This window comes from Poeciliopsis prolifica, unplaced genomic scaffold (assembly GCF_027474105.1).
Source record: "Poeciliopsis prolifica strain line A6 unplaced genomic scaffold, Auburn_PproV2 SCAFFOLD005, whole genome shotgun sequence".
Lineage (NCBI taxonomy): Eukaryota > Metazoa > Chordata > Actinopteri > Cyprinodontiformes > Poeciliidae > Poeciliopsis > Poeciliopsis prolifica.
In genome coordinates this window covers 10,388,637-10,412,351 of record NW_026562380.1, presented here as the reverse complement: position 1 = coordinate 10,412,351, position 23,715 = coordinate 10,388,637, and the positions used below count along the sequence as shown (strand labels likewise).

The following is a 23,715-nucleotide window of genomic DNA, read 5'->3' as shown; positions in this document are numbered from 1 at the left end:
ACCATTGTGAAATGCCATGGCTGCATTCATTTCTTGTTTTGGTGCTTGTTGAACAAGGTGGCGTGGGATTGCACTCCCTAACCCTGTGGTCTGTCCTCTAGGGCACAAGGAATCTAAGTCACTCACTGCACATCAGGCTTTTCCCCCCAGGGTCCCTGGCACTGGCAGAGGCAGGTTAACAAACTGTAAAAGGCTTCAGCTGAGCAGCACACAAACAGTTTCTCTCCACAAAGGGAAGGGGCTCCAACAAATGCCATAATCCTTTAATGAGATAGCTGATCTCGGTTGTAAAGAAGAAAAGAAAAGAAAAATGTTTCTCCTCTCAAGTTGGTGGCTACTAGAGTCGGCGAGAGTGAAAAGGGGAAGCTGCCCCGTTTTCTTAGGAGCCCTCGGAGGCTGGCCAACATGACAATGCTGGTCAATTAATTGGTGAAAAAAGTGAAAATCCAATTAATGTGTATCAAGCTGGCAGTTTTGCATGATGATGGCTCATTAGGAGACCAAGCTGAGAGTGGAAGAGTAGAGGGGCGGAGGGGCTTAAACCCCACTCATTAAAGCTCTGTCTTACTCAGTGGGGTTTAGAGACTGACTTATTTATGTAACAGGTTGCAAACAAAACCTCAATGCAACACTCATTTGGTAAATTTGAACCCAATGAATTCCTAAATGGTATGGGTGGGGATCTTCTTTAGCTTGGTACAAAGTTTCTGTGCTTTTGGAGGTTTTGTGACAGGTATCCATGTTTAATTATTGCGACCCCCTGGTAAAGATGAGTAAAAAAAAGGAAATATTTAATTTCAGTCTCATACTGATGGTTTAATTTAATGTTTATTCATTTTAAAGGCTGGAGGGGAAAGAATCTAGCGGTCAAAAGTAACTAGTTTTGACAAATTCACTATTAGTACATGTTTAATCTTTGCAGTTAGGCCACTGTGAACTTTTGATTGGTAATCCATGACTTCCTGTTTTGCTGCTATACCAGTATAATCAGAAACATGGGCTTATTTCATTTTCTGCAGAGGACAGGAAAGACAGATACCTTTTAGGTAGGAACTGTCCAGCTCAAGCAAAGATAATGAGTGTGACAATATGTGCACTTATATAAAGAATAAAACTTTTCACACTTATGTAAAAGCTAACATTCTGTAAGGTATTGCATCTTTTGTTTTTACTTTTCTGGTCATTCTCCTCACTGGGGGAAGAGTGACTTGGTTTAACCTTTTTAATCATTACTTTGGGTGAAAATGTGAGCAAGCTGTCATTTTCCAGTAGTCATTGCCAGACTTATGACGATGGACATGCATCTACATTACTTGAATGGTATGTTCTCTTGTCTTTACTATTTTGAAGAAAAACAAAGAAAGATCACTGTTTCTGTCACTCAACAAGTTTAAGAGTGAAGGATGTGTTCCAAATGACTTTCATTTACACTTAAGTTAGAGCAACTTTGGAATAACTAAAGTAATAACAATAGTGTCCTAGTAATAAATTTGTAAAAAATAAATAAATGAAAAAATCTGAATTTGGGGTATTTTTCCCACTCAATAAAGACATGTAATTCAATTAAAATCACTCTGTTTTGGAGTATATATTGTATAACACATGCTATGTTTATGTAAAAATTTGCGCAAAGTCTGTTATTGGTTTCTGAACAATTTGAATTTTTTTATGTTCTTTAATATATGCTTGCAATCAACTTCCAAACCACCCAGCCGCATCGACAGACAACTTTTTCCTTTACAATAAAATGTATCATTCTAGTAAAGTGTGCAAGCTTCTCATCAGATGTGCCATGAAATCACCAAAATGGGTGCAGTAGTCCTCTCTGCGTAATGCAATAAGGAGATGATAAGGTTCTCATGGCTACTTCTAAATCTAACCACATGCTGACAAAATAAAGAATGTACTCTCATACTGTTGCAGGCTGCTTTTGTTTGTCCAGCCCCAGCCTCAATGTGTAAGATTAATACTCTTGCCACACTCTCATAGAATAATGTCACTTTAATCTTGTTTGGGGCAAAATTCGAAGTGGAGTGTGTCTACTTGTTTCCTGAGATTACTTCATCTTTCTTTCGGCTGCGGTGTGTGACTCTGCTGCCTGCTGTCCCCTGGCGTTGGATGTCCCATTACCCTTCACACGCCGCAACTTTCTGCTGTTTGCACAGCGCTGGCCACAGGACCTATAACAGGGGGCCACTATACTGCTTGTGTTCCTTTACAATAGCAAATCTCATTTCGCCTGTGCCACTGCAGCGGACTATTGCCAGAGGCTGCTTTATTGCGCATATTTTAGATAGTTCAAAATGTTTAATGCAAACTAAACCACCAACTGTTTTGCTTTATTTCTGCAGCTTAAATCTTGTTTTTTTCTTCTTCTTTTTTCAGGCAAAATGTAAGCACATCAAGTGCTCGTATGCAACTCCAACGACTTTTTAACACAATAAAACAAATTGTCATTTAAACCGTAAGATGCGACTTAAAAAGTCCAAATTAGACATCTCATTTTGGAATATGAAGCTGAGCCCATTTGCCATTAGGTTACTTGTATTTCAGTATTTTCCTTCTGTAATTTACAATAAGTGTTTTCACGCTCATGGCTTTCCACTGTGTTGGCCCCAGCTTTCAGAATGAATGAGCTGCATTGCGTCAGCAATAAATCTCTAATGAGGCTTGATGTAAACACCACAGTACAAACCACATAAATTCCTCACGCAACAGCTCATCATTTGCACCTTTAGCACACAGACCCAGCATAACCTCTGACCAGCAAATCAAATCTGCTCGCTCTTGACTCATTGTTTGAGATGTGTAATTACTGTGTGCTGTTTAAACACAGTACATTATTAATTTGTCTTTTCAGCCGCTCTATAGGGATAAAAAGGACTACTTCACTGTGTTGGTGGATTTGCAAACTGCCAGAGCTGCTATTTTTGCTGCTTCCTTTAGTCTGAGGTGAAGAATCTGACTTTGCACTGTTTGGAGAGGCAGTGTGTTTTTTCCCCTCTGTTCCTAATAATCTATTCTGTTCAGCGAGCTGCATACGTTGACAAATGTTTCCAGCGTTAGGTATTTACCCGGTGAAAGGTAATAGATGCAAGGGTTTTAAAATGCCTGATGGAAGAAACAGCAAGCATACTGGGAAATAAAAAAACACAATAGGGAGCATTTGTCTCTTCTTTGCAAAAAAAAAAAAAAAAAAAAAAAAGGTGGAAAGGATCTTTCCAAAAGATGTTTGCGATATAATGTCAGGGAAGATTTTTTTTTATTACCATACAAATAGAAAGAGAGTCGTTTTACAAGATATATCCGACACACATTCCTATTATTTGGGTTACTGATGTTCTAAAATGTAATATTTTCTTTCCGTTTTTACATTTTATTGAAGAGGAATTGTAAAACTAGGTTCTTATTGTCACACACAGTTTCAACCTGGCAATGAAACACAAAGCAACAAAACATGTGCAGTTTGTGTGCCTTGACTGCAGCTTAGATTAATAAAAAACCTCTCAGACTGAGAATGAGTTATTGCCGCTGAAGCTCAGTTAGTTTCTCTAATCTCTTGATTGTGTTTTGTCAATTATTTCAGTTGCATCTTATTCTTTCTGGTTTATATTTGTTTACCTTGTTCTTGGGAGCTAATGAAAGCTGTGTCGGTGCATTAATGAGCTTGCTCGTTTCTGCCGAACTCCCCTTCATCTTGCATGCTTTCCTTTTTTTCAGTCTGCATTTCCTCACTTGTTCTTGTTCTCGTTTCCCCCGGTGTCATGCCACTCCTTTACAGCCTTATCTTACTCATTTCTGAATTATCACCTCAATTTATGACCAGATGCAGCTCCAGAGGAACTTTTCAAAGGGGAGATATGATGGGTGCCTGTGATAATCTTTGGGGTGGTACAACAAAACTGAAAGCCAATGTCAGGAGTTTTATTGAACACAAGGGATGGGCATTTAAAAATGGTGTAATATAAAGGAACAAAAAACTTACAGAAGAATAAAACAAATGATTAAAAATAAATTAAGATTACTATGCAATTTTTTGACTACTCAATTAAATTATTATTGCTTTTTTTATGTCATGCATACCAGATTGGCTGGCCAAATTATTGCAGAGGGCATACTTTTTCCTCTTCCCCATTGTTCTGCCACCCTTTATTGTCCTGGTGTTCACTTTACATTATTTCAAAACAATGGAGCTTGTTCAGCATCGAGATCTAATGCTGAACAAGATAAGAAAATATTATTATTTATATATATATATATATATATATATATATATATATATATATATTATATATATATTATATATATATATATATATATATATATATATATATATATATATATATATATATATATATAAAGAAAATACTATGTCAAATGAAGTTGTGTTTCTAAAAAACAGTTGTGTGGTTTCAAAATATTTCACATTGTAATTCCAAAGTAAATGCAACAAATGTAAAATGATTCTTTATTCCCACCAACTTGGATTTTGAAAGAAACGCGACACAGCTGAGTGTGAAAGAGTGTGTTGGTGCTGTATTCTCAGGCCGCAGGGATTAATGAATAACTCCAGTGAGAAACGCCTCTGTTCTTAGGCAGGACAAAATGACCACAGGCAGCAAAAAAAATTTGGTGGTCAGTAACTGTGCCTGTGTTTCCCATACATACATTATTATAGCGATAGTGGTAGTGGTGATTGAATTTCTGACCTTTAGTTGAAATGGAAAAGGAGGGAGGGTAGTGCATTTCAATTTTTGTTGTGTCATTCATGTTTTAAAATAACTACGGGGAGGAAAGATCATGGCTTGATTCAATTACAGTGTTGTATAAAGGCTAAAGATGACTGTATTCTACATGAAACCTCACCTGTATTCCAGATTCAAACACTTTTAGTTGTGTTAAACAGGTTCACTGAACAACTCTGCGCTTGCTCTTGAAGCCAATTTCAACTCTTGGGAGTCTCAAGTTACAGTTTACAGAAAAACGAAAGCATTTTTAATGCAAGATGATTGGTACATAACATAATTAAACAATTCAGTTACAAATATACAAAGATGGAAAACCCAATTCTGGGCTTTTGATCCCACACACACGTGATAATTGGGAAACATGAAGTCATCTAACTAGTGAAATTTGGTCAACAGCTCTGCCAATCAATAACAAAGTTCACATTAAAAACTGCTGACAGCTGTGGGAGAGCGTTCCCACTTTCATCTAGCGTTGGCTGTCTGGCATAGCTCCACAGATCTCTTCTCTTTATTAATCTTCCTCAGGTTCTCATATCCTGAGTAACAGAACTAAAACACCAGTAACATTTCTCACTCATCAGCAACGTCATGGCTCTTCCTTGTTAAATCTTTGCCTATCTAGGAAAAATTCAATCCACAAAAATAGAAGATTTCACTTTATAAAGTCAAACTGATGGGCCTCCACTTTCACCTCTGTCGACTTGTTTGTTGAAAGCAGGAAAACTAGTTCGCTGAATGAAAGCTGTCCATGTTCACATTTTGGATTTTCATAAGAAAATCTCATGAAGACCAAAAAAGCTCAGAATAAACCATGTAATATATATCTCAGTTCCAATTATTATTATTATTATTATTATTATTATTATTATTATTATTATTATTATTATTATTATTATTATTATTATTATTATTATTATTATTATTATTATTTGTTCCTTTCTAAGTGATTTTTGATCATGGAATGATCGGTTCTCGATTGACTCTCACTTCTCATGGAATAGCTGGCAGCACTTAAAGCAGGCCTCTGCTGCCCCTTAGGGGCAAAAGATAAAAATAAGCTTTGGAGAAATAGTAGAAAACTCAACCTGAACAGTCGATTTATCATCAGTTCATTCCTTCTTTTGGAGAGTTGCTTTGCTTGTTTGTTGGTTTGTTTAAGGTAATCTACAATCTGAATTTCAGTTCACACACTTATCAGTCATTTTGGTCCTTAAAGTGTGGCGATGCCATTCTCATAGAACACCTGTTCTGTGTTTTAAAATCTAAATTCCATCTCAAAAATAAGATTAAATGATCTGCCAGTAGTTAAGAACATTAACTTTTCTTTTTTTGTACTCAGACAAAAAATGTATCTAGATTATTCTTCTTTTATTATTTCATACCACACTGATATATTTATTTTTCCTTTGTTTATGTGTATTTGTTTATTTTGTCATATTATCTTGCAAATGCTGTTTTCTCAATTACATGGGTCAGAAAAAAATAAATGACTTAGAAGCTTATTTTTTATTGTTCATCTCATTTTATGTTTATTGTTTCATGGCTTCCTTCAAATTCAATTTAAAACTATATAGATGTATAAACAACCTAATTGAAACCTGCACAAAATAATGATTGAAATAAAGCTTGATCAGAAATGCACTGTGTTCCTTTAATATTTAACAATGAAAAAATCTCAGAAAACCAAGATGAGTTGCGTATTTGTTGAAGCCACGCAGGAAATTTTGTAGCAGACGTGGCTCCTCACAGGTTAACTGGATTCAACCCGCTTTAGTTAAAAAGTTCGTGACCCGAGTCCAGAAAAAACAAACACTGTCAACTTTTTATGCCGTTTCTCAGAAGTATCATTTAGTACAGAAAATTAGATGCATTTAATAATAAACAAATGTGCTAAGGTTAATTTTCTTTGGCTTGTCCAATGCAGAAAGATCTGTAAAAAGGCCATAATGTAGCATTTTATAATTATTATATTTTAAATTACTCGTCTTACCTTACTATTGATAAGTATATTTGAAAGGCAGAGCAGATTATGGCCCAACTAGCTGCTGGTTTCATAAAGTCAAGTCAGGTGAATCTGCAGATTATCTCTTGGAGGAGACCGTATGATCCTTTTCTGAACAAATTGTGTTCTTCCCTGCTGACATGAAGAGTGGGCAATTCTACTGAATTTTCAGTTGAATCAAGAAATAATTTATGAGACAGGTTAAAAGAGATTAACCTCCAATTAGGTGTGAGGCTACAGTAATTTGAGTGACATGTCACAGACAGATTTGTCTCCTCGTATTTTGTAATGGGATAAGATGCCGAGGCCTTCTCTCCCTTCTTTTAGGCAGAGAAGGCAACCAAAAGGAAGGTCAAGAGGAAGTATTTGCAGTGTCATATGCATGGTGTTAAGTTCCTTTTTTGCAAGGATTAGTACATGCACTTAACCTTCAGTCCCATACCACGGCCCCTTTGGGCTTCTGACCTGAGAAATATGTCTCCCCTTTTCTCTTCCTCTGGAACTTGTCAGCAGGACAATGTGGAAGGAAGGAAGAGATAGAGTTGCGAGGCTCTCCTTCTGTGCAGTGTTTATTTGCTGTGTCAAGAATTGAGAGATTACACCATTTCTATGCAGCAGGGGAAGAATCTGGTCAAGCATTTCCTCAGGCTAAAGCCGTCATCTGAAGAGGCTGAGAAGGATTACTGACACCTGCATTAGGAGCAAAAATCCTGACTCAGGCCCATTTGCTGGTAGTATAGCGGCTGATCATCAATCATGTATTTAAAGTGTGGAAAAGCCATTCTGAAACTTTAGTTTGGACTGGTAGACAGAAAACTGTGTACAGTATCAAGTTCCTTTTCCCTTCTTTTTTTGGTGCCTATTTCAACAGTTTTTTTTTCCATTTCTTTCATTGTTTTGAATTTATTAAGTTTCTACAAATAAAAGCAGCTTAAAAACTCTAAATTTTGTAACCCTTGAAAATATAGAATTTATTTTCTTCAAACAATCCTTTAAAGAAAAAAAAATGAAGAAATGCTTTTTTTAGAAGGATCATATGTACATAATTGATCATAAAGTGCAGCATGCTTAATTAAGACTTTGACTCTCTTTAGTTTTCATTCGTCCTCTGTGTTCAGCCTGCAGACAGCCAGTCAGAGGCAGCAAGGATGGTAACACTAACCCTTGTGCTGTCAGCAGTGTGATTGATCATCAGCAGATAAACATCAGATAGGCAAGAGAACAGGACAGACATTGATCCCCAGAGGAAGAGAGGACTTGTCACACATCACCATACACAAACCTCATGTGAAGCATCTGTCAGAAGACAGAGACAACAGAGAACTGTACCTGTGTGACTAACATGGGAACCCAGAGACAGCTGTCAGCTGTTTTAGATGCAGACCGGTGACCAAACAGTACAATTCTGTTTGATTCAACTTAGAAACGAATCTCCAAACTTCCCCTGAACATCCGCTGAGTCTCTGAAGATAATGAGAAAATAAGATTTAATCTGTGTAGTGCCTTGCAAAAGTATTCACACTCCTTGAATGTTTCCAGATTTAGCTACAACAGTACAATCGACTTTATTACACTTTATTTAGGTTTTGTGTGAGTGCAATGTAAAGCAGCACATATTTGTAAAGCAAAATAAAAATGGTCCATGACTGTCAAAATGTTTTCCAAGTAGAAATTTGACACGTTATTCGTAATGTTTATATTTTTCACTCATTATTCTGACAATCTGGTGCCTTTCAGGTTATCAGATGTGGAGGTAATTTAATCTAAGTAAAAATACAGTGTTTCTTTGAAACCCTCAGATGTTTGTTAGGCAATATTGGTGAACAAAGCATCAGGAAAACCAAGCAGGTCAGGGAAAATGTTGTGGAGAAGTTTAAAGGACTGTTAGAATATAGAAAAATAACTTAAGCTTTGAAAATCTCACACAGCACTGTTCAGCCTCTGAAATAGGACTGCACAATCACTCTCAGGCATTATGGTACATCTGAAATGACACAACGGGCAAGATCCATAAAAGAAAGACACAGCACAACAGGCCCATAGCTCCAAAGGAGGAGCGACTGTAAGCCACAGCTCAGATGAGAAAGTCACTTGATGAGTACCTATATTTATTTTTAAAAATTGTTGTTTTATGTTTCAAGACACAGTAAATATGGGGAAAAAGGTGATCTAGTCAGATTAGCTCAAAACTGATTTGCTGTAGGAACATGGACAAAGATATATAAAACTGAGCATTCCACAGCCTCTGTGAAAAATGGTGGCAGCAGAATTATGCAGGTGGCAGGTTTTTCTTCAGCAGCTACAGAGCAGCTGGTCAGAATGAATGAGAAGAAGAAAACCTTCCAGGATCGTCTTGCAGAAGACCAGAAACTGGGACAAAGGGTCACAGCAGGTCAACGCCCCCAACCCACAGTGGATTGAATACTTTTGCGAGACACTGTAACTGATTGAGGAGCCAACCTGAGTGAGACACAATGAACAGTTTGATAATATTTGTTTAAGAAAAGCCCCTGAATTAACAAAAAACACATGTTTTCATAGGGAATGCCATCGAACTGAGTACATAATGATGTCTCACCTGGCTGGGTCCAAAATATATATTTTTTTTCTGTTTCTAGCAACTACCTCAGCAATGAAATGTTTAAGAGGAAGGGGGCAAAGAAAAATGAACTGAAGTGGATGGTTTTGCTGCGAAAAAGAGGCCAACGTTGTGTCGACAGGAAGAAAAGCATTAGCACCCCTTTATGTCTGCATGCTTTGCTGTCACTGTACTTTCCCTTTAATTAAAACAGTCACAAGTTTCATTGATCGGCGTATGAAAGCGTGGCTACACCATAAAGCAGACACAACCCTGTAAACCCACCAAGTGTGTTTGCGTGTGTCCACGTGTGCCATTTGAAAATCAGGCTTACACCCATATAGGGACGGAGATGGAGGGAATTTAAGCTGTAACGATTCCCATGGTCAGTGACTCAGAATGAGTGAAAACATGGCCATTCAGATAAAGAGGAAAGCACAGACATTTAGAAATACTGCATTTGAAGAAGATTTTCAATGTTTCTTGCTTGAATATTTATTTATTCAAGCAAGAAACATCAAAAATCTTCCAAAAAAGGCTCCTGATGTTTGGTAAGTTTCTGCATATTTTGGATTTTTCTAAATTTTCTACAAACAAAGTCTGTATTTCAAAGTTACACCATCTCAAATATAGCCTTGCATCTGAAAAGTAATTTTTAACCTGTGGATCATAAGAATATTTAGGACCTAAAGACTGAACAGCTTCCACAGTTCATCATTTTATTTATCATAGTGGAGCAATCCTTGCCAATAACATTCCCTTTTTCAATTTAAAAACTCTTCAATGGTCGCATGGTGCCGCATTCCTATTATTTTAGCTCTCCCCTAGGTAAGTTATCTGGGTTTGTCATAACAGGCGGGGATTCCGTTTTTGGCCCACGTCCTTTTAGTCAGAGGAACAAAGAGCATGAATTATGCATGGGGTATACATAATGGTTGAAATTGCTAATCATAGCTTGTGTAACTCGAGAGGAAGTCGGTGAGACTGATCAACAAAGGGGAGCAGAAGAGACAACACAGAATAAGCTAACAGTGAGGACTGCCTATAAGGACATAATGTGGGCTGAAATGGAGGCTCACGTATTATTCAGGATAGAGGCGTACTGAAAGCAACAGACATTTTATTTTCTTTTTATAAAATTAATTATAATAAACTGAAAATAATCTCATTTTAAAATGATGAAGTACTTTTTTTTTTCATTACATTCCCAAGATTTATATTGAAAAAAAAATCTAAATGGATTAAATTAAGCAGTTGAGTTCTGTGTAGCTCAGTAAACTTTACAGATTATTGTGTCGGCATTTGGACGGCTTTATCTGACAAAGTTGACATTCCCAGAGCGAGCTTTAATCCACAACTCTGACATGTCCAATAGACTTCGCTGATGGGGCTTTCACATCAAGCACACATTTAACTGAACACTGTTATGTGCTGTTGTCAACAGAAATAACCTGACAGTGCACATGACTTTTAACATATTTAGGAGTGGATGGAAGGACTATTAGAGCTAATGATATGATGCATTATTTGCAAAATGTCTGCCTCTGCAGAAGACGCTGCAGCCAAAGGTTGAGTTGTTTCTGTTATATTAGTCATATACCCTGGCTAATACTTCAAAATATTTTAGAAATAATCATTATGTGTATTTGTTTGTAACACATGCATAGTCCTTAAAACAGACCATTATACATCAGTAATCAATGAGATCATTGTAAATGGCAACTCAAAACATATTGGTGAAATGTATTTTCGAAATTCTTGAAATTAAGACTTTGGTTGTTTGTTTTGTATTGTTACAATTGCTTAGCGTCACTTTTTGCTGCCATTGCATAGATGGACTGTTTTTGTTAAGCCACAAAGAAACAAAAAAGTTATATTTGAAATCAGCTGAGAACAGTTTAACATTTGTAAATCTTTGAAGTCATATAAAAACACATTAGAATCATTAAAATTCCCTTCTGTAAACATGAACCATTCCAATACCTTCAATGCATTTTTCCTGTTGGATGAAATCTGGGAGCAAAGTCTGAGTAATACCTCACTATGCCATAAAGAGGAATTGAAAACACTTGGAGACAACTTGGAGGCATTCTATGATGCTTAACACTATTTTATGAAACTTGAAAATTAAAAAAAGAAGAAAAACAGCTTTGTTGTTTTCAATTTTGCTTTTGTTGAAGATATCAGATGTTTGTCTTTTGTTTGAGTTTAAATAAATTATCATTTAAAATTGAAACATGGTTATTGTGTTTTGTAATTTACTTAGGTTTTGTTGTGCGTATATTCTGGACAACTACAATGGCAAGTGTAATTATGATGCTAATATGTGAAACACATTTAAAATACAGAGCACAGAAACAATTCCTCACTCAGGATATCCACTAGCATATTCGTATGGAACACATTCAAATACCTTTTTGTCTGTTTTGCAAAAGGAACTGTTCGGCAGTGAGTATTTGTAGTGTTTCTAGCCAGTCGTCCCTGTCACAATGATGGAGTGTCTGTCTGATGGGAGCTGTGATTTCCCTGACCCCATTGTATTCAAACAACATGGGCTCCTCACACAGGAAGAGCAGCTGAAACAATGGTGCAGGTGAGTCTGGACCAATTTCCCCTGAAGGGTTCTCCACCTGTCATTTAAAAAAAAAGAGATGTTTGTGTGTTGAGGCTGGTGCTTTTAAATTAAATTAAAATGACATCCAAACGGAGTGATGTCATTTCTGACTTCGAACCTGTATGAAAGCAACTCTTTTGAGCTTTGCACATCAAGAGACTGTACATTTTATCCCTCATAATTCCTTCAAAAGAGCTCAAGTTCAATCAGATTGAATGGAAAGGTAACATACATTTTCAAGTTTGTCTGAAATTATTAGTTTGGCTTTAAAGTTGGTAGTTACTGGGCCATTTTAATGCATGAACATGCTTTTGATCTACACTATGGCGTGTATGTAAAGGGTTGTTGTCCTGCTGGAAGATCAACCTTTATCCCAGTCTTTTGCTGCATATAGCAGGTTTTCTCCAGGACTGACCTGCACTTAACTCAACCATTTTTGTGTTAACTCTGAAAAGATTCCCTCTTCCTGCTGAAGAAAAGCATCCCCACTGCATGATGATGCAACCATTATGTTCACATTGTGAGAATGGCTTTTGAGTGATCTGCAGTGTATGTTTTTCACCAAATATTGCTTTCTGAATTTAGGTCAAAATGTTCAGCTTTGGTCTCATTTGACCAAAGCAAGTTTTTTTTTTCTTTTGCTTTTTCCCCAACATGCTTGATGTCTTTTAGCTTTCTTTCAATGTCCGCTTTCTTTCACCACCCTGCCATCAAGGCCGGACTTGTGGAGAGCATGACTAATAGTTTTTCCTGTCAACAGATTCTTCCACCTGAGCACTGGCTTTTTCATTTAAAATCATGTGAAATGTTTCCAATTACTTTTTTTTGCAAAATCCCAGGAAAATACACTAATGTTTGAGATTGTTATGTTGCAAAACATAAAGCTCAAGTGTTTTGAGTACTTTTGCCAGACACCATGTGTTTTAAATAGCACTCTTTACCATTCTCATTCCTCTCCCAATTTTTGTCCACTTGATAATAGAAACCATCAACATTTGAAAACAAGATGTAAATGGTCATCACATTATCTTGAGTTTTTAGACCAAAGAACAAGACACAAGGTACATCAAGGACAAATCAAGTTACACGTGAGTTTTGTGCTGAATGCTAACATGTAGTCTGATACTTACACATAAGAAGAAGGTATCTTATTGATATTTAAGCATCTGCTGCCCTCTACAGCACTCACATGAAATAACTGCAACGTAGCAACAGCTTCTAATTTTGTCTTTCAAATGTCAGAAACGTGTTTGGAAGATCTTTATAAACCTTTACCCATGAAACTTTGTGGTTTCAGATTGAAATCATGCTAAATCATATGCAGCCTAGCTGTACATGCTGACTGACACAACTTAAAGAAGCACAAACAAGGACTTATTGAGCAACTTCTGAGCCATATGAGGGCGCTCTGTGTTCCACACCGTCCACAGGATTTATTTACTTTCTGACAGGCCCCCACTAAGGGGAAATTTAGTGTGCAATGAAAGAGGTACCAAGAGTGTGTGTGTGTGTCTTTAAATGGGGAGTGGAAAGCAGAACTAGAGCATCGTGATGGTGTGACTGGAAAGTGACTGTCATCATCCCAAAGAGCACAAAGCAGAAAAAAAAAACTTGTTGAAAAATTTAATTTTTTTTAGGAACATTTTTTTATTGACCTCAGTTCAGGGTTTTAGAGAAGACATTTACAAAAGGCGGAACATGAATTGAAGCTGCGGAAGCTGAATAAGGAGGGTGGGTTTCCTGTTTTCTCAGCTCTCTTTCCTCTCTCTTCTGGAGCACAAGCAGCATCATTGAATCCATGTGTGCTCAAAAGCAAATTGTGCATCTAAATGTCATATTGCCCGAAGCACTTTGACATTTGTCATTCAGTGCAAAGAAAGAAAAATGCTAGAAATATTGCATGAAAATCATTTTAAAAAGTGTTGTTTTTCTGTTATTTTTTTTGGGGGGGGAGCTTGTAAATACTGAGATGACTGTGGACAAATTTACTTATATCTAAAACATGTACTGCTTAAAGATTCCTATTGCTTTTCTTTTCAGATTCAGTCTTAAAATCATATATTGAACCCAAAATGCTGAACAAAGTTACCTGGTCTTGTGTGGAAATGTCTGTGATTAACTGTGATTGATTCAATTTCAATTACTGATTGCACAAAAGTAAAAACAAGACTTCACTTAAATATGACCCGACGGACAACCAGATGCACACTTAAATATCACACAAAGTATCACCTCATATCCCAATGCAAATAAATTCTAGTTATTAGGTGACATCTGACAGTCAGATCCTTGGAATCTTCTGCTATTTCCAAAGTCCCCAAAAATATGCCATAAAATTTTAAGGAATTAATTTCACATGACATTACTGAAGAATGAATGTGATGATTTTGATTTGCTTAAATGTTTAATCAAGTAAAATTAAATAAAACAAGACACTCTCAAACTGCTCTGAGTGTTCTCTTAAATTGATCGACTTACCAAATGACCTATGTTGCCCTGGTAAAAAATAGTTTGCTTTCTTTTTCATAGCAGCATTTTAAAGTATAATGTGAAATCCGAGGGCAGGTTTTATGATAAAATCAGTCTGACACATTTAGAACACATCCAATACAAATGTGCTGCTGTCCACTACTTTTGATTTTATCCTATTTGCCCAGAGGCAAATAGGATATTGAGTGATACTGGAATTAGGCTGATACATCTGTCAATCCCTACTGAAAACAACCCTTTACCTTGGGAGTATAACAAACCATGACCCTGGTAGCAAATTCAACAATATCTTGTTTTGTTTTGTTTTTTTGTTTTTTTTTGGTTTCTTTTGTTTGTTTGTTGTTGTTTTCGGATCTCTTTAGCTATTATCTGCACAACTATGACAAAACATTTCTTTCTGTTACTTTCTAACTTTTATCTAAAACTTTTTGTGTTGTGTGTTAATGTCAGAAGTGGATCCCAACAGTTTCTGTTTGCCTGGGCAGCCACAGCTTCAGTTTGTAGCCCTTATTGGACAGCAACACTTGTAAAGAAAAAAAGCTTTGCTGTTGTTGTTTTCCCAATTTAGCCATTTTTACTGGCCCAAAAACAACTTAAACATTCAAATTTTGAATGCATTACTTTGGCTATCACATGTAAAATAGCCATAATAGTTGAATAAAGAAATGTATGAATGTCTTCTTTGCAATTGACAATCTTTCTCCATAAACAACTTTCTTAAATTAGATTTTTTAGTAAAAAAACAAAACAAAAAACAAAATCTATATAAAGCCTTACTTGAATTTAAAAAAAAAGTTTAATAACTGGAGTTATGACAGTTTTCTTCCTTGACCAGATTTAAAATACATAATTAAAGGCTGGAATTTGCTTTTGGGCTGGTAGAGATTTTTGTGACATGCATAAATGGGATCCTGCCATAACCTCATGATTCTGCATGTTTTAATAACAACTTCACATTAGATGTTTCCTTTCACCTCATACATTTCAACTCACTTTTGAAGTAGCATCAAACCATGGCAGCTCCCACTTGTAATAAACAAACTTATCACTATAACAACTTACTACAACAAGCAGTTTCAACAAATATCTTCAAAGAACTTAAGATATTTTTAAGCTTTAAAACTGTTGTGATGGCCGCCACATGGCTTAGAGGTAGAGCAGGCGCACCATATACAGAGGTTATTGTCATCAATGCAGATGTCTGTGGTTCCATTCCCGAAAATGAAACTACTGTCAAAAAGTAATAATAATAAAAAAAAAACCACTACTTGTGCTGATACAGAAAAATCTTAAGTTGAATACTCTCCTTGACCAACAGCTGTCGTAACTTCGCAGCAGCTGGGACATTAACGATGAGGAATGTGGAGCTGAATGGGTTCCCTGTCTCAGCGTAATTCACACACTGCCAAATGGGGATCGCAGGCAACAGGGTGCACTTAAACAATTCTACATTCATCCTCACTTGACCAATGCATTCCTCATCCACTGTGCATTGAAAGACTTGCATATGACAAAGTCAGAAGAAGTTCTGTTCATTAAAGATGTTCAAAGTGTAATAAAATACTACATTGTGGTATAATATGTTTTTTTTGTGTTTAAGACTTAGTACAAAGTAAAAACAAGATTTTATGTGACTGAAAATAGATTTGCAAATAGTTATATAACTATAGCATGACTAAACCACTTCCAAGTATAGGCAGTAAATATAAATAGGACCACACATATTTGTCATACTGCAACAACATTTTTTTCTGCAGAAACACAGAGCTATAAAGATAGAGGAAAACAAATTGTATTTTCAAGATATTTACAGCAGCACACAGGCCAGAGATAAAAGTTATGGGGTATTATGTAGTAAATTTAGGCTATAAGAAAACAGCTAATCATGTGTGACAGAATATTACTTTAATAGGAAAACATTTCTTCATTGGTACAAAACACTCACATCAAAAGGAATTTAATCATCATTTTAGCAGAATAACATTTACATTTGTGTGATACAACTCTAATAAATTAGGTGTAATCTATCACTATGCTTCTACGTTCACCTGTAAACAATAAATATGGCAACAAAAAGTATAGGCAGTAGTAGGTTTGCACAATGCAATGAAAACCAACCCCAGAAAATAATACTTAATCCTCATCACTTCTCACGCAAATAAATATAAAAAAATATAAAAATCTAACAACTTAAAGCAAACATTCAGCAAAAAATATGGCAAGGTGTAGAAAATGAGAATTAAACTGGAGAGAAATTTTGTAGAAAATGCAAGAATAGTTAAATATGATGAGGCTGATTAGTATTAGTTTGGAGTTAGAATGAATCCTTTGTGCAGAACCTGAGGCAAAATGTGAAAGGCTGGAATTTGGTAAATATAAAAAAATGTGTCATTTTAGCAGTCAGCATAAGAAACCTGAAATACTTACTTTTGGATTTCAGAAATGAAGATACAAACTGAGACTTGTTACAGAATAAATATATATTTCGTATTATATTAATTCCAAAAGAAACTCCAAACACTGACAGTTTTAAGGTCAGGCATTTGTGTATCTTTGGCAACCTGGTATGTTAAGAATTAATTTTATATTTGTCTTAGGTGAAAATAATCTGCTCTATATGAATCTCTGTAGCAAACTCCTCTCCTTAAGCAGCATGGCAGCATTCTGGGGTCTCAGCCAAGCTGAACACAAATATGTTATTCAGTCATAGTCACAGTAGTTACCTTGATACAACACCACCTGTGTCTTGTTTAGGCAGAATGGTGACAGAAATAACATGCTATTAGAAAAAAAGCTTCACCTAAAGCCTCTCATTCAGTAGGAAGTAGAAAAATTTTGGCTAGTGTGAGGAAAATAACACATCAGACTGAGATGTCTGATGTTCTTCCTGGGATTTGTTGTAGCCATTGCTCCAGTTTGGGGGTGACTGCCCCCACGGCCCCCGATGACCACAGGCACCACTGTGGTCTTCACCCCCCCACCCCACACACACACACACACACACACACACACACACACACACACACAAACCCCCCACACACATATATATATATATATATATATATATATATATATATATATATATATATATATATATATATATATATATATATATATATATATGCAAAAGTAACATTTTTTAAAATTCTGAGTATTATCATACACATACACATATACCCATACTGTTTGAATGCTCCTCATAGACACAATGAACTGCTTTTTCACTTTTACCTGAGTAAGATTTCAAAACTACTAAAACATACCCCATCTGATCAAATGAGACCTTAGCTCTCTAGTCTAGTTTTAATTATAATATTAGTACATAAATGAATATATGATGAATGTCTCAATCTGAATCTAAATATCAATAATCAATATCGGAGACTATATTGGCATTTGATACTCTTAATTGACTTAGATTGGTATTTGTGACATCCTAGCAATTTAAGGATGTCCCAGCCACAGTCGCCAGTATTTTATTCTAAATTTTTTATTTACTCTTTTTTACAGTGTGCTGCAGAGGCTGTTCCAATATTAAAATCACACTTTTGTTTATCTCTGAAAATGCTACCATCTAAACCTAAAACCATATGTCTCATATAATGGCCACTAAAAATGCTGACTTATCTGATATTTGACTAAAAAGGTCATGGCACAATGTTTGAGAAACTGGCATTTCAGTGAATACAGTGTGCAATATATAGTTTCCCTTTGAAAAGAGGCTATCAGTTGGTAAGGTTGGGCACACGATTAATATAGTGTTTGGTGTTTTGGTTTATATGTATGTATTTGTTGTACTTTTTTTATTGGAGCTGTACAAAATTTCTTTAATTCTGACCAGAGTCTTTCCACATGAAGCTTGAATATTCTCCTTGTGAATACACAGATTCTTCCTGGTTTCCTCTCAGAGGACAAAGCCATGCATGCTAAGTTGTTTGGTCTCCAAAATTTCCTTTCATGTGTTTCTGTGAATGATATTGTTTATTATTTCCTGTGATGATATTGTTTATTATTTCCACTTGATTATGAAAATTGTTTATCCTCAAGTAAACTGATGGACTTATTACTTAATGTCTTTTCATCATCCACAAATTTGTACCCAAACACCTTCATGGCAGGACCGCACACCTTCTGCACAACCTGAACCAGCGTAAAGGGAATGCTAGTCCTCCATTTGTCCGCCTGCTCTGAAGAGTTCTTCTGTGTGGAATATATTCCACTAGCTTCCTCTGTAGTTTGTGTGTTCCTGAGGATCCACTCCCTCGCTCGGGAGCTGAAAGGTATCCCTGTAAACTTGTACATCTCCTCGGCTTTCTGCATCGGGTACCGAGCAATATCCTCATAACGCACCAACATGTAGCGTCCCTTTAGCCATTGGGGCTTGCTAAGTCCCAATTCTGCAGATACCCTAACTTGATCACAGTTTCCTTTTAGCCTCTTCACCTCCTCGTCATTTTCAGGCACCTGTCCGTCCTGTGCCCAGGCTTTCCATGTCTGGTATTTTGAGGGAAAGGCCACCATGCGTGAAACTAAGATGGCTCGTGGATCTCGAACCAGCTGGATAATAGAGACATTGAGGTGGGGGTCCTCAACCAAGGGCTGCAGTGTGTCCAACTGTCGCACACGGACAGCCTTGATGGCATGGTGTTGTTTGGAGAGGCAGGACTCAGACGCAAGAGTCAAATTCAGTGGTCCACACTGGCGAATCTTGCAGTGATACCTAAACAAAACATACTTTCATGAGACAAATGTGTTTCAAAGAGTTGGTTCTGAGTTTTTACAGCCAATTTAAGCCATAAAAAAGAAGTTTACTAAATTTACCAAAAGTATTTGTTAGTTTAAGAACATCTTGAAAGAATAAGTTGAAGGAAAGGAATGCTTTTGTAAAGCCCTGTAAATATAACTACTAAACCCTTGTCCATAGCGTAGTTGCTGGTGCCTATTTCCAGCAAACGTTTCGGGTGAGAGGTGGGGAACACCCTGAACAGGGTTAAACAGAGACAGGTAACCATGCACACACACACCCAGAGAGAAACTAATTAACCCACGCATACACAGGGAGAACATGCAGATTCCATGCAGAAAATCTCCGGGCTGGGATTTGAACCTAGGAAGCTTCTTGCTGCAAGGCAACAGTTTTATCTATTGCGCCATGCTGTACCTACATAATTACCATAAACTTTGTAAAATCAAATTCAAAAAGAAGCATTAACAACACAAGATCTTTCAGATCCCTTGTTCTCCCATTCTGCAGCTTCAAAGTTGGTTTAGTCGTATTTGGACACTACCTCTCAAAAACATCTTTGAGTACAGGAGTACAAACAGGTTCCTCGCAGAGAGCTAAACTTGACTCTCTGCGGAAAAGATTAGGGGTGACGTGGTTCTGCGGTGACGGAGAGATGAACTTTTCAAGAGGAGAGAAATTACAGAGGAACAGCGCCTGGAGGATGTCCCCGTAAATTCCTGGCAAAGCCGTCGAATTGTTCCCCTCTGCTGCTGTGGCCAACCGGCGCTCAACATGCCACAGAGGCTCAAACAAATAAAACATTGTCTCTCCATGTTGATTGAAAAACTCCCCGACGAACGATGATCCTGTCCGTGTGCTAGCCATGAGCAACACATGCTTGCGACCTCTGCTGTTTCTTTTTACATTTATATCGCCCGTTTCATCCACTTCTTTCTTTTCTAGGAGATTTGTTTGGTTGCTTTTTGTAGGGGGTTGTTGGCTGAGCACTTTTAGAACATCCACGTAATCTTTGGATGCTGTACTGTCGTCACTCTGAGGAGGCCTTGGAGTTTGCTGTGGTATCTGCCTCTGGATCAGCTTATCCGAGACCCTGTTAAAAAATAGATAATTGAGCATGAAATATTAAAATGTATGAAACATTATTTGCCTCAATACAACCACAAACGTCCATGTAATTTAATTTTGAACAGGAATGTAGTAGGATAAACCAAAAAGCAATGCAAAGCAGAAAGAAGTAATGCATAACCCTAGACATTTAGCTTCTGACAAATACTCTCCTTGCCACACTTATCAGTTTAGCCTCATGATGATACTTGTAGTTGTCTCAATAATGCATGCCTTACTCTTTCATGAATCATCAGATAACAGCTACTTTGGAGTTACGACCATCAATCAGCTAAAGATTAAGATTAAGCAATTTTCCCTTCAACAACCTCCATTGGTGATTAGTTGTTTGATTACTGAACAACTAATCAGTAATCAAACAACTCATTTAATGAATTGGATTTTTTTTTCCAATTCATTCAATGAATCAAAACTAAGAACCCCCATATTTTATTGCATCAGTCAAGAACATGTTTCTTGATGCATTTTTAGAATTTAGTAAAACTCAGTTAAAGTTAGAGGCATGTTCTTGAACCAATAAGAACAGTCTTCTTGGAATCAGGCAAAAGTCAAATTGACAACTAATATATCAAAACAGTTAAGATTTGTAAGAGCTAGTAAAACCTCTGTATCTCTAACCTTTCTACATGTAATTAAACACAAAGTTCAACTATGGGGTGTTGACAACATAATTGGCAGATGAACAGAAAACCTGAAAAATCCAGACTTTTCAAGACTGTAGCAGCCCTGATAAATGGCTTTTTCAACATGTGATGCTGCAGTGTGTAGTAAGAATCACAAAACAGTAAAACAATATTTTCACATCCAGGCCAGATATGAATGGGTTAAGTAATATCCAGCAGTCACTGTACCTTGACAGTGTGGTATGTTGGTATGCATTGAGACATTGCTGCACAAGCCAGTAGGAGTTATAAAAGAGGAGTAGATTCAGTTCTAAGAGCTAGATACTAACTTTTACATAAAAAGTTAGCATTTTTCTAGCATGGAATAATTGAGCAGCCAAATACCAGTCAGTACTGTAATCAAACCAGCACTTTTTCAACATTTGCAGCTGCAGGAGAAGGTTTATTTTAATTTTAAGGTTTACAAACACACAGATATTTTCACACATGCACAAATACGTTTACACACGTACAGATATTTTGAGACTATTTTCACGGCGAAATGGGCTTTTTATTAATGAAGGTAAATACCCAAAATGACTTTTTGGTGAAGTCAAAATGGGATTTTATTTTTTATCTTTGCAGACGCAACAATTTCTCTTGAAAATATGAAATTGCAAGAGGTTCTTGATTTCTTAATTATTTTTTCTTACCTTGAAAGAATATTGCTTTCTTTTTCGATGATGACCAGGGCCACAACACAGATGAAGATGACTGCATACTTAGTCCTCATTCTTGAGTTCTGGTTTTGGAACTGGAGCTTGAGAGTCCAGTCCTTGTTTAGGTAGTATGTAGAGGCTAGTGATTCATTCTGCAACATATTAAATATATGCTCATTAATTGGACAAAGATCACAATTGTCTTATATTCCTTTGATCTGTTTTCATTAGTAATTATGCACTAAGAAATCCAAGCATTTATGGTTTATATTTATATTAACTGACAAACATTTGGGACATACTATCATCCCCACTAAGGGGATATGCTCAAATTTATTCTGCTTTCTATCAGATACCAACTCCAGGGAAAGACCTGAAGCAGATTTTCAGAAAGATGTTTATTTTCCACACTTTTGCTTGAAATTATGATCATGTTATGAATGACATTTACATTTTACTGGTTCTTTCTTCTTTATCATTTCACTACATCCCCAGAACATTCCATTAACAGATTTCGTTTTTCAACTATTAATTTTATGACCCCTCTGTTCTTTGTCCATAATGGATACAATTTGCTGAATAATTATGTCTGTGAACCTTTGTATAGTTTGGTCAGGGACATTGAAAAAGCTTGTAGCGTTGCTCATAACTTTAGATCTATTGGTTTTATAATTTTATTAAACTGCCACATACAGCAATGTGCCATATTTCAATCATGACTGTCTTTCTATTGGTGTACATTTGATTTACCGTGTAGTTCTAGGATTTAATTGAAAACATGTTTCTTGCAAAGTTCATCAAAATCAAATTTATTGTGAATTGGTGCACTATGCATAAGCTGAATTTAATAACTCTGAAATGGCATGTTTTGCTCCAAATCCACTGCATCGTTCCAATGAATACCTATACAGATCTGTTATGTTTCCTTTCTGTGAAAAAATGGTCTAAAATATCTAGATAGTTATCTCCAATGTTTAAGGAAAGACTAAACCCAGACTGTAATAAAGGCAGGACTCAACTTGCAGGTAGTTGGTTTTATTCAAATCTTGAAGAACAAGTTGTTCTGAGTAACGTTCCCATGGTTCAGAAATGTTGTCTTCTGCCAGAAAAATGATGCCCTGAATCTAAAAGCAGTTCAACCTTCATAGTAAATCATTTCTATTGCAATATAAAAACATATTGATAGTTTGATGCATTGAAAGGTAAATACACACTCACTCTTACCAAGACAATTTATGAGACATCCAAAATTTTCCAGTAGTTTCTTGGTAATTGAGAGGTCTTTAACTCTATGTCTCAATGAGTTAATCACAGTCACTTCTCCATGAGTCACTGGAGTGAGTCATGTGGAGTATCCCTTCAAGCAGAAACACGCATCACTGTTTCTTATCTCTCTACGAATGTGACTTTAGTTAAAACCACTTGATTATTTTTGGATGTTATAGCACCGCTTATATTGACCACCAGCCACCATGTGAATGTGGCGTCTGTGTTGTTCAATATAATGTAGCGGTCGAGGGGGAGGGGACATCCGCTATGTAAATACGGTTGATGACTGACTACTTTATATACTACTTTCTGTCTGAAAATAAAAGAAAAAAAAGAGATTAAAATTTAATCTAGTTTAGTCTAAGTAAAATGTTAGTTTGTTCTAAGAATTATGCACAATATCTTTTTGATTTCCCTTAACCTTAGATCTATAATCAGTACATTAGGATGAGAATAAATTCCACAAATAGAAGTCATGCAGGTTTTTTATCAATATTTAACATCTGAAGTCCTTGATATGCGAACTAATATCTGTTACAAGCTCTCCGTCCGAGGCTGTTGCGCTTCGCGTTTTATTTTCGACCAGCTCTCTCACTCATTTCCTGTCAGAAAAAAAAAAAAAAAAAAAAAAAACGTGGCTTTTTTTTTTCTCTTGCTATTTTTTTAGGTAGTGGATTTAACAAACCTTCTGCAGAGTTTTCCGCGGCAGTCGAGTAAAACGTCCCTTGTCCTGCGCAAATCCCCGTCTCCTGGACGCATCCTGCAGCTTTGTCTCCTCCGTGGCGGACACACTGCCTCACTGTGCTGCATGTGTGCTGGGA

At 36.5% G+C, this 23,715-nt stretch overlaps 1 protein-coding gene across 1 annotated transcript; it reads right to left on the bottom strand.

Moving 5' to 3' along the window:
- Nucleotides 1-17,562: 17,562 nt before the first annotated feature.
- chst3a (carbohydrate (chondroitin 6) sulfotransferase 3a) lies at nucleotides 17,563-23,715 on the bottom strand. Its single transcript, XM_055029134.1, has 4 exons — nucleotides 23,580-23,715; nucleotides 21,620-21,777; nucleotides 19,721-20,269; nucleotides 17,563-19,152 (listed from the first exon to the last, which is right to left on the bottom strand). Exons 2-4 carry the CDS (start codon nucleotides 21,697-21,699, stop codon nucleotides 18,456-18,458), a joined length of 1,326 nt encoding a protein of 441 aa, XP_054885109.1. The 5' UTR covers nucleotides 21,700-21,777; nucleotides 23,580-23,715; the 3' UTR covers nucleotides 17,563-18,455.